The following is a 12,635-nucleotide window of genomic DNA, read 5'->3' on the forward strand; positions in this document are numbered from 1 at the left end:
TTCAATAATTTGAATAAGCCATTGAAAAAACGAAATAGCGCCTTTTATGTAGCATTTCAGCTAATGCCGATGATGGCTTTTTCATGTTGGCTATATTACGCACAGCCAGCCGGCCCATGTATTGTTATTATTAATTAATTAACGGTCACCACATTTTTTAAAAATTGGAGCTGAATTGGTATGATCGTATTGACTAAATTTCACACATTTAAAAGGGCACTAGAAATGTCATAGATAAGAATAAGAGCAATAACCGTGCACTTTGAAGGCATTTGTGGTCTGGAAACAGAATTCAACTATCCCTTTAATTTCCACCCTATTAAAAGCTAAAATATAATTCCAATCCAGGAAAAAATCCATCTAACCCTCATCCTAACCTACGTGTTATGTACAATCAACTCCAACCCTTATCCAACCATATACAGTTAACAAGTAAATATATCAAAACCAACTTATTATCAGGGTGGACTTCAGGGGGGTAATTGTTGTAGGGGGTAATTTCAGGGGTGGGGGTAATTTTCCATGGGGGGGGGGGGGGGGGGAGGTAATTGTCCTAGGGGGTAATGTCCTGAGGAGTTATTGTCCTAAGTGGATGGATGTCCTTGGAAGGTAGTTTTCCGGAGGGTAATTTTCCGGTAGGTGATTTTTTCAGGGGGGGGGGGGGGGGGTAGTCCTGCTACAGGACCAAAATAATCAATTTCATTCTACAATGAGTTTCTTTAAGAACCGTAAGCGTGCAATTTTGCAAAGCCTCCACTAGAATAAGTGCATCTGCACATATACATGTACCTTTAACAGATATTAAAGCCCCACTGCACTACTTATAGCTACTTGTGCCCCTATATATATATATATATATATATAGCAAACAATGCCAAATCGGTGCCTGTTGGTCCCCCATGATCGTTTTTTTCTTACAGTGTATGTTAATTGAAAGCTGATTTGATGAGATAACCACCTGTCAGTGACCTTGCAGGGAGGTCTAATCTCCTAGGCCAAACTAGTGGAGACGGGCTTTAAGTGAATTTATTCCTTTACACATTGTGAAAACACTCAATGAAAACTTGCTTTCCAATATCTCTATTAAAATGAAAAAGGTTAGCACGGTATCTCTAGTCGTTATACAGATAAAGATATAGGAAGAAAACACAGTTTTATAATCTTTTCTTGAAGGTTATTGTTCCTAAATGTCAAAATCTTTTGGCACTGTTATAATGTAGAGCAATTCAAACCACTCACCTCAGCAAAAACTGTCACCATTCTCTGTATCATTGTTCCACCATTCTTTAAAAATCTAAATGAATCAAGATTGGAGGATAATAACAATTATAATACTGGCTGAGTTATGAGCATAGAAAGACAAGGAAATCAAGGTAGTACTAGCCCTCACTATGAACATGACTGACAAAGAAAGCGGACAAAATATCCAGTTCCTCAGGTAGACAAAGGAACATCCCTTCACTGCTATTATGTAAAAAATGTGTAGAACAGGTGTCACATGCATATTCACTTTTTTACATAATAGCAGTGAAGGGATGTTCCTTTGTCTACCTGAGGAACTGTATATTTTGTCCGCTTTCTTTGTCAGTCATGTTCATAGTGCCTGACACCATGTGTGTTGTCCCATATATAGCTTTATGTGTACAGGGCTTGCTACTTTACCAAGACTCGGCCAAATTCATTATGATTTTGATGACTCCAGAACCTTACAGTGCACACCAATACTTACATGCTACATGATCAACTGTTTCTTATCCATTCCACAACTTTTCTTCCATAATGCAATCGCATTACCAGAACTCACCTTTATCTTTAATAACAATATTTTGCACAACAAGCAAATTATATGACGTCTCATTCACTTTACATAATATACATGTATATCTCTATAGTTTTATTTTGCAATAAATAATAATCATTAACAAAAAGATGATAAAAAAGAAAAAATGGCTCATCTGTTTTATTCTTCACATGATTTGAAAGATGTTTGCAACATCGCTGCGGCTGACCAATCTGCAGCCAAGTCTTTTGTATAGTACCTCAAAATATATCAAGAGGAATTTCGAGAAGAAAAAAAGACTCATCTGTTTTATTCTTCACACAAATTGGAAGATGTATACAATATCTGTATCACTCTAGCGCTTAGAGACAGCATTTTGTATTAAGTGCAATATATATCCAGATTATTAATATTATTTAACAAATTAGGGCCACTATGTTTTATTTAATTTTTTGCAAAATGGATGAGATACTCACTTCTCAGTCATGAATGGAATATATCTTTGACCCTCACAAATTATTGATGTGAAGAACCATCCATGCCTAATTTGAAGAAAAAAATCAAGTCAATTACTGAAGGAATATTTTGGATTATAAATGTCTCTACAGGGAAAACATTACTTATAATATTCTGCAAGTGTTAAACTTCTAGGATGTCTTTAACTGATTTTACAGATATTGATGAACATTTTTTTCCTCCTAAAATGGAAATGGTTTCTTGTACACCTTATGACATTATGTAGGCCTAGTATTTGTAAAGCAAATTTATCTTTAACTGTACTTGTAACTGGAAAAAAGTTTGGGAAATAACATTCAAATGATATTTCTCTTACTACTTTCACACTAGTGTGATGACAATAACATACATGTACATGCAGTTTAACTTAAAGGTAATACAAAGTTTTGGTAAGGGGTCGTGAATTTGGTTCAAATGAACATATTGGAAGCATATGCGATCCTAAAATATTCACTGATCGTTGTCGCGGTCGAAATCGACTCTAAAGTTATGAAATTGTAAATAATAAACCCTTTATGTTGGATAGCTCCCTCTCAAGGTCAAGATATTAATTAAGCTGTAAAATAATTTTTCTTGACTAAAATTGACCGATTAGCTATTCCCGTTCGGAAATTATATACCACAACTACATATTCTGAGATTTTCATGGTCGCAGCTACCATTGTACGGCCGTAGGAGCTGTTTGAATTTTTTTCAAAATTTACCGGGAGCACCGGTAAATCTTTATATTCAATTTTTCTCGAAAGCAGAAGCGTTTTAGGGGCTAAAATTTCTAGTGCTTTTGATACATCCACAGGGGCATCTAAATATATCAAAATTGTAAAGAATCACTATCCACCCATTTTTCAAAATTTCCCAAAACTTTGTAATACCTTTAAACTTGTATAAAAAGACCATCAAAGGGAGACCCCCGAAACGGTATTTTTAGTCAAGTTTATAGGCTTTTACCACATGTTTCAATAAGAAACACTGTTTTAAGGGAAACTAACAAAAAAGAAAAAATTGAGTCTGAATAACCAAACAGCCTTTCTATACAGGTGGTCACTAAATCCCATATTTTGTTAATGTGTGTCTGTAAAGCAGGGCTCCCACTTAGCCGAGTTGGAGCCTCGAGTTGTGGCGAGCTGGCGCGATCTTATGGAAAGCAATTTTATCATTAAAACATACTTCTTGATATCAAGAATTCAATTCTTGATATCACGAAATCGAATTCCTGATATCACGAAATCGAATTCTTGATATCAAGAATTAACATTGCTTTACAACATAAAATTATTTCTTGATAACAAGAATTGTTTTATTGATATCAATTAATAATAAAACGGCTTGCCATAAGATCGCGCCAGCTCGCCACAACTCGAGATTCCAACTCGGCTAAGTGGGAGCCCTGCTTAAAGTAGCACTGTTAGGTGTATTATTTTTCTCCACAGGGCAGCAGGGTACATTTACAATGTATATAGCATCTGCGCTATATAAAATGATCTAATTACAATGTATTATTTCATTATCAATCAATTGACAATGTGACATACTTGAAAGATGGAAATAATTCCTTGAGCTCTTCCTGGGTGGTATGCCTAAATCCAAGCACCTTATCTTTCCATTCAGGATCGGGCTATAGGGAAAGGAAATACAAATCAAATCAAACTGATACATGCATTCATACATTCCTCTATCATCAGAAATAAGGAGATAATAATTAAATGATTTTATAAACAGAAAGGATGACGGATCAGGGGGTTGTTTCGCAAAGACTAAGATCGACTTTAAGTTGGACTTAAATATGACAGGCCATTCATGCCACTGTTTGCTCTCATTATTATGATCTTTAGGTATTATATTTCCTTCAATAATAATGAAAAAATGTAAATTCTCCAGATTTGTGACCATGATTTGTACATCCTTTGAGCGACCAATGCCAGTTAATGGTGAGAGCAAAAAGTGGCATGAACGGCTTGCCATAGTTAAGTCCAACTTAAAGTCGATCTTAGTCTTTGTGAAACTCCCCCCAGAAAATGTACCTTGCTCCTCCTGGGCAGTCAAGAAGAAAAAAATTAATGAAAAAAAAAGAGAAAAAGATTATTCAAATAAAAGTACCACTGTGAGTCAACAAAGGTAGTACAAATATGATTATACATTAAATATAAAGACCGGTTGCATGTATGGTCATGCGATTGCATTGTGAAAGAAACGTTGTGGAATCGATCAGAAAAGGTTGATCATCTAGCATATAAGTATTGGTGTGTACTGCAAGGTTCTAGAATTATCAAAATGAGAAATTTGGCTCAGTCTTCGTAAAGTAACAAGCACTGTACACAGAAAGATGTATATGGGACTACATGACACGTGCCTTATATCTATCAGGTCCAAATAAATATAATATGTATCAAATATATCAATTAGTAGGCGGTTTCTCGGCAAAATCTGTATGATCACGTATTTATAGTCAAAATATATTCTTTCACATGATTGGTAATAACAGCTTCCATTTCTTTTTTGAGAGGGGGGCGTTTCCAAAACTGGTCTTTACCTTTAAACAAAGAATGTGAATTTTCATTCATTCATCTATATCACAATGATCATAGGCAAGTGTACCACGCTCAGCCAAGGTGAGGTTAAGATTTGTTCTGGAGAATGCTTGAGCTCTGTAATGGTTGCCGTGATAAATTTTATACAGGAGCGCCAGGGGTGTCAAGTCAAGTGTGAAAGACATGATTGAAACATGTATGTAAATGGAATCACCGAACCTTTTCTCATTGAAAAAACATCTAATGTGTGAGCTCTGAATAGTCTATTTGCTGCTACACTTGTTTCATTGTTGTGGTTTGAAAAGATACACAAATAATTTGGGATTATGAAAAGTTCATGTTCTGCCTTTCATGAAACCATGATGAAAGGATCACACACATACATGCCAACATTTGAAAATCAGAAATCTGTACAAATTATGCTATTTTCAAAAAAAAAGAGGAACAATCCTAACTCTCCTATTCAATACTACAGACAAATTTGTACAGGAAGAGGAACACCTGCATTAAAATGATAATTATCTTCTCCCAAAAAGAGGAATGTTCCTCTTTAATCTGAACAGTTGGCATGCACACATGATTGAGCATGCAGGATTTGTGTTCGGTTTGGCACAGTGATCTGAACTGCTTCATCCTATAAAGGTTGGGTGACATCCAAACATTAGTTGATTCCTGCTGATGTGCAGGTCTGCATACAACTAATATTTTGTTTTTCAAACATCTAAATATATTTCATAGATTTTCTAATATTTTTAAAAATAATCTTCTCAGACCTGCTAAGCCCCACCCTAAAAATATGCTCCAGATCTCATTCATCTTGTGACATCATCTGTCAATAGAGAAGAGACTCGACAGTAACTTACTCGACGGCATTGGAAAAGTTGTTACTGTAGTAACGGTACAGCACACGAAACCCTCGCGCGCTCATGTGAAAGTCAGACCGTAATGATGTGCATTGTTTGCATGACGACAAGATAATTTAAACTTCATTTTTAGACTGATGACGGATATTTTGGTGAAATATTGACTACAGCAATTTACAATGCTGAATAAAGGGAGATTTTTTTTTCTCCCCCTTTTATACTGTACATGTATAGTGGTCCTTCAGATGTGTACCCGTACATACGGTCACAGCACTAGAATTCACAACACGAACCAAGGACATACATGTAACTTCAACCTTGGGCTCAACAATATAACATGTTCCTAAACCAAACCTTGGAAAAACAACAACAAACAACAACATCCCATTTTCTACCCTATATTTTTTTAAGGAGAAAAAGCCTGGAGCAAAGTTCTGCCACCGGACCAAATGTTGCCTCACCACAATTGAGGATGCATACTGCTCAAAACGCATAGAAAAACCACAAAACCACAGAAATGAGGAGAAGGAGGAATTCCTACAATAATTCATTTTGTATATTCTCCCATGTTGTGATCATATAATGTATGTTAGTCCCATACACTTCATTACAATTCTTTGCTATAAATAATTCTGTTTGTGACAAGCATGATCTTTGTTATCGTTCAACCAATGGAAAGGGATTTCTGTTGTATGACAATGAATAAAAAAATTCAATTCAATTCCTGTTCTCTAATATTTCCACAGGCTTTGTGGTGTTCAAGATGCGACTGGTCTAAACCATCTGGGGTCATGGGGATCAGTCACAAAGTTCCAATTGCCTACAGAGTACATGCACTGTTAAATATAGCCGGGGTAATCATGCGATACTTCATATTAGGCGAGGTAGAATGTATTCACATAGTACTGTAGTTGCGCTATACAAATGGACCTATTAGTATTATCATTACCGGTATCTCTTGTACGTACTGCCGTATGAATATACAGTACTGCAACAGATAAAAACTCAAATTGAGTTGTGATAAATTTGGTTTTAAAAAAGGGATTAGGGGTGTTTCATAAAGCTGTGCGTAAAGTTACGAATGACTTTACAAATTATTTGTATATGAAGAGCCAAATGGGATGCCCAAGCTTTTCCTGACATTTTAACAAAGTGTGACTGTATTTCCCATAATCTCAATTAAATTTTAGCCCAAAATACACTTTGCATTAATAATGATAAGCTGAATCTACATGTACATCTGCATATTTCAACTTTAACTTATGCAATCAAAAGGATTTGAGAATCCCATTTACAATGTACAGTTTGCTCTTCATATTCAAGTCATTCGTAAAGTCATGCGTAACTTTACACAAAGCTTTATGAAACACCCCCCTGATGAGTAACACTTTTTGCAAAGACTACATGTAGCTTATATGTGAATACCTCGATCAGACTCTTCTTTAAATAATACAGCAGTCTTGAAGACATTGTAGCCCGATGTTAAGTGCACCCTAAATGTAGCCATGCCTAGGCCCTGCCTTATAACAATGATAACATTTCACTTTGGATATTAAGCAGATTTTATCTTATGATGAGATGTGATTTTACAATGAATCACAAATTGTGAAATAAACACAAAAAGCTACATTTACCTATTTCTTTATTGAATGTAGAAGGTTCAATTCAAATCAATTCATCTTTCATTTTAGTAAAAAATCAATAGTGTACAACATACATAAAATAACTTGAGATGGTACTCACAATGCACATGAAACAGTTATACAAACCTTTGCAATTAATATAAGACTTATATTCATTTGCAACTTATAAGCTAGTTCATAGTTGCAGTCTGAGCATGAGCAGATAAAGGTCATTGCAAGACCAAATTGTGAAATACACGGAGACAAAATACTGGATAGGTGCTCATGAAAGTGATGTAATCATTATTCATTTATGCACAAGCAGTGCACTCTATGATGCAGGTGGAAGTATTCTTTGAAAGGGGAAACAAAGGCTATTTATGTGCATGTAGCACCTCCATCGCTGTAGAACTGATTATTTCAAAATGTACAAAGTGGGACCTCTTCATGTTCTGTAGATCTGTGGATATTCCGGGTCATTTGGGACATGTGCTAACCGTGAACTGGTCTATTAATATAACACTGAAGTTCATTTGCAACTGATTCGGATCATCAGAATTCGAAAGACAGGGCCCTTTTCTGCAATTTTTTGTTATGGCTAGCTGATATATATGTGAACAACTCTTACACAACAGTCTTGAAGACATTGTAGCCTGATGTGAAGTGCACCCCAGCCTTCCCAGCATCAACTGAGTTTATCAGCATGGCCAGACGCTTCCATGTCGATGTAAACCATCTCCTGTTTAAGAAAAAAAATGCAGCACATACATGTGCATATAATTATGAAAGAAGCTTGCGAACGCAGCCAATTTATAAGAAAAACATAATTTGATATAAAGGTCATTTGTCAAAAAATAGTAAAACCTACAAATAATGGCTTATGAATGTGGTGTAATCATTATTGATTTATGCATCGACCGTACATTTGATGTATCACAGGTGGAAGTATTCTTCTCAAGAGGGCAAACAAAAGATATTCATGAAGCGCAGGGTCAAGCACCTCCATGACTTAATTTGACAGCCATTATTAGAAAATGCACAAAGCCTTACTGTCTGACATGTCCATGTTTAACGGACTGTGGATATTCAGGGTCATTTGAACGAACTAGATTTTCAGTTCTATACATTTAGGTCAGGGGTGATTTTTAAATACACAGAAAAGAATTTTAAGGGTTATTAATAGACCTATTTTAGTTTTACAGTTTTATAGGTCAGAGGGTGATTTTTTAATACAAAGGAAAGAATTTTAAGGGTTATTAATAGACCTATTTTAGTTTTTTCAGTTTTATAGGTCAGAGGGTGATTTTTTAATACAAAGGAAAGAATTTTAAGGGTTATTAATAGACCTATTTTAGTTTTTCGGTTTATAGGTCAGAGCCTCAGAGGGTGATTTTTTAATACACAGGAAACAGTTTTATTGGTCAGAGGGTGATTTTTAAATACACAGAAAAGAATTTTAAGGTTATTAATAGACCTATTTTAGTTTTACAGTTTTATAGGTCAGAGGGTGATTTTTTAATACAAAGGAAAGAATTTTAAGGGTTATTAATAGACCTATTTTAGTTTTTCAGTTTTATAGGTCAGAGGGTGATTTTTTAATACAAAGGAAAGAATTTTAAGGGTTATTAATAGACCTATTTTAGTTTTTTTCGGTTTTATAGGTCAGAGCCTCAGAGGGTGATTTTTTAATACACAGGAAACAGTTTTATTGGTCAGAGGGTGATTTTTTATACACAGGAAGAATTTAAGGTTTATTAAAGATAAAGATCAGTTATGGTCATGCGATTGCATTGTGAAAGAAATGTTGTGGAATCGATCAGAAAAGGTTGATTATCTAGCATATAAGTATTAGTGTGTACTGCAAGGTTCTGGAATCATCAAAATGATAAGAAATTTGGCCCAGTCTTCGTAAAGTTACAATCACTGTACACAGAAAGATGTATATGGGACTACGCACATGTGCGCGACACGTGCATTTATCTCTCACATACTAATGATAAACTAATTTACCAAATATATCAATTAGTAGGCGGTTTCCCGGCAAAATTTTTATCATCATGTAATAGTCAAAACATATTCTTTCACATGATGGGAAATAAGAGCTTCCATTTCATTTTTTTTAATTGGGGCATTTCCAATACTGGTCTGTACCTTTAAAAGACCTAATTTAGGCATACTTAAAAAAAAAAAGTTGGTCTTGATTGCCCCATGCTTGCCCACACTTGCCAAACATAGCAACACGTAATGTAAGCAGGCTGGATTACAGGTATACATATTTCATTCATTAATAACAGGTTAATGGAATAACTCATCACTCTTCCCCCCAGCCAAGGTAAGAAACATCCATAGATTTGAAGATTTAAAGCCAGTCTATTGCCATTACCAAAGCATTAGGCCATCTGTTTGTTAATTTGTCCCCCCCCCCCCCCCACAGTTTTTACTTTAGTTATTATTCTAGACAAAGTTAAGACTCACTCTATATCTTTTCTTGGTGTACCAGGAGCAAGATATGGCTGAACGAAACCCGCCGCGCCATCTGAAGTTGTGTTCGGCGAGAACTCTGCCGAGATGATTGTGACTTCAGTATTGGGGCACAGCAACTGTATATTGTAGCTGTTGATATCCCAGTGATACCAGCACCAAGCACAGCTACCCTCTGCTTGCGCTTGTTCATGCTGCTCTTCAGACTTTCAGTAGTACTTGTCTTTATTCAAGTTTGAGATCTTGCATAGAAATGAAGAAAATTAAATTGAATAAACATCATGTCTAGGCTAATTGGTAGATCTATATATGCATCTATTGGTAGATCTATGCATGATTGAATAAAATCGGACTAACTCTTGTTCATAATTACTACGGACTACGACAATCCTGATAATGTAACCCAGCAAGCAAGCAAGAGACAAAGCCTCAAGGCCCTTGGTGGGATCCAGGTGATTCTAGATCTATTCAAGTTAGACCCTACATATTTTTTTCGGGGGGGGGGGGGGGGAGGGGGGGATTGAAAATGTGTTTGCCCCCGCCCCCCTGTTTACTCTCTTGTCTTCTTAATCAAATGGAATATAATTTTTATGGTGATTCTATTCAAGTTACATATTTTTTCGGGGGAAGGGGGGGGGGGAGGGAGGCGAAAATGTGTGTCTGTGCCCCCCCCCCCCCTTTGAGCACCTGCTGTGCCTGTCATATTCATAATAGACCAAACTGTATGGATAAGGTTGACAAATATCAGTTTTAAAGAATTACCCATACCAGACGCAGAGACGGTTATATCTGTCTAACTTAGTCATGCTTGGCCTACATCTAGATAATAGATTAACTCAAGAGTCCACAGTCCAGGGAGCTCCTCCGACGCCGTTCGCGTCGCGGCGGAGCTCCCTGGATCTTGGAGCAATTAAATCATGGTCGTTTCTTCAGTTTAATTGTAAGTCCTAGTTGTAGCGCATTCAGATCCGATCGCGATATTATGAGAAGTCATTGATCATATCAAATATCACTGACTCTTTAACTTACCTGTGCCTCTGCCATATACATGTAGACCCTCTATATAAGCCTAAATATTCTCGTGAACTTTATGTAGGCACTATAGATCTCTATACGTCTAGTAAGTAAGTCGCTGCATTACTTCGAGCGCTACCACCATGCAATTTATGTGAGATCGAGAGGGCGTACGTTAGTTTATGGTGCTCTCTTGGAATATTTCCGTATATTTGCTGTATTGAAGTGGTTTAAACATACTTGGTACTTGGTACTTGGTTGTTGTTCCTCCAAAAGATTCCTGGTGGAATTTAAACTGGAGGTCGTGGTGGCAGAGAGTGGACTTATTTCGGAAGGAGTGCTACTTTAAACTTTGCTGAGTCAGTCAGGGATACTAAGGTCGGATTGAGATTATTCCATGCTTCGGTTGTGCGAGGAAAAAATGAGCTATGATGCTTACTAAGTTGACGAAATAATTTGTATATTTATGTCGTCGACGAAAATGACCATTTGCGCATAAACAATTTAGCCTAAGGCCCCGGGTTTATTGGGTTAAATATGTAGATATTGGGACATTTAATTTTTTCGGTAGTTGGTGGCTTGTTTTGTCGGTAATCGTTGGCCTCTTTACCCCCCCCCCCCCCCACAGAAAAAGGTCTAGCGACACCCCTGACGACACATCAGGCCTATATTTGCGTTTTGTGAGTGGCTCAAGTATCCGGGCAAGCTATTTATAGTTGAGTAAGTTTTGAAGAAAAACAAAACGAGTACTCGCTCTCCAATCGTATTGGTTTTTGGGGAATTTCTAATGTCATAAAATATGTTTTTTTCCTTTTAAACACACTAATTGTTTTGCGACTCAATCCAGGCCTGACTAAATATAAACTTTTTCGTAAGGCAACAGACAAGTATCTGATTAACATTGAAGATTTCCTTAGTGCCTGGCCGTGCGTCAGTGGCGGATCCAGGGGGGGGGGGGGGGGGGGGCCCGGGGGGCCCGGGCCCCCCCCCCCTTGAGAAAAAAATCATGTAAAATCACGTGATTTTTACCTTTTTCGGGGGTTGGGCCCCCCCCCCTGGCGCTCAAGGGGGGGTGCAAATTGAAAAAATTTTGAGGATCAAAAAAAAAAAAATGCGATCACTACCCCCCCCCCCCCCCCCCCCCCCCCCCCCCCCCACTGAGCGAATTTTTGCCGGCGCGGTTTTCAAATTTTCGGGAGCAAAAAAAAAAAAAAAAAAATTGCTCACTACCCCCCCCCCCCCCCCCCCCCCCCCACTGAGCGACTTTTCGGCCGACGCGATTTTCAAATTTTCGGGAGCAAAAAAAAAAAAAAAGTTGGGCCCCCTCCCCTAAGAAATCCTGGATCCGCGCCTGCCGTGCGTGTCCCATATATTTTGAACACTAAGCTGCACCTGAAATTGCAACATGTGCATTATAAGCTCCAAACGCTTTCTTTCCTATAAATACACCCCCAAAAAATCCCAAAAGCTTGAATGCATACTATTTCACAAGATGTAATTAAACAATATGAATGACATTAATGATACACTTACATGGACATGCCAATGCATGATCATTTTTGCGCTTCTTGCTGCCAGCAAAATATTTCCTTCTGTATTTAATTTTGTTGCTGTTATGAGTTTATATTCATATTTTTGTTATCAAACAGGAATAAATAAATGAATATATAAATACATTTGTATAATACAGTACATTTTGTACGATAGTTGTACAATGATGATAGAAGAACCAATGAAAATCGCAACTGATCTTCCCTAATTCTTTTCCCCCTTTTATTTTCTTCCTCTTTGTTTTCTGTCCCTTTCTCTCCTCTTTCCCTTTTACTTCCCT

At 37.0% G+C, this 12,635-nt stretch overlaps 1 protein-coding gene across 1 annotated transcript in view; it reads right to left on the reverse strand.

The window, feature by feature from the left end:
• LOC576222 (D-aspartate oxidase) overlaps window positions 1–10,898 on the reverse strand; it is a 29,019-nt gene extending 18,121 nt beyond the window's left edge. Inside the window, 8 exon segments of the mRNA XM_030983862.1 lie at window positions 393–406; window positions 1,233–1,294; window positions 2,257–2,322; window positions 3,829–3,912; window positions 7,938–8,048; window positions 9,785–9,917; window positions 9,920–10,032; window positions 10,820–10,898. Coding sequence (XP_030839722.1) covers window positions 393–406; window positions 1,233–1,294; window positions 2,257–2,322; window positions 3,829–3,912; window positions 7,938–8,048; window positions 9,785–9,917; window positions 9,920–9,983 — 534 coding nt within the window. The 5' untranslated portion in view covers window positions 9,984–10,032; window positions 10,820–10,898.
• Between the last annotated feature and the right edge of the window lie 1,737 nt (window positions 10,899–12,635).

The sequence above is a fragment of the Strongylocentrotus purpuratus genome, unplaced genomic scaffold, assembly GCF_000002235.5.
Source record: "Strongylocentrotus purpuratus isolate Spur 01 unplaced genomic scaffold, Spur_5.0 spur5_scaffold_13, whole genome shotgun sequence".
Taxonomy (NCBI): Eukaryota; Metazoa; Echinodermata; class Echinoidea; order Camarodonta; family Strongylocentrotidae; genus Strongylocentrotus; species Strongylocentrotus purpuratus.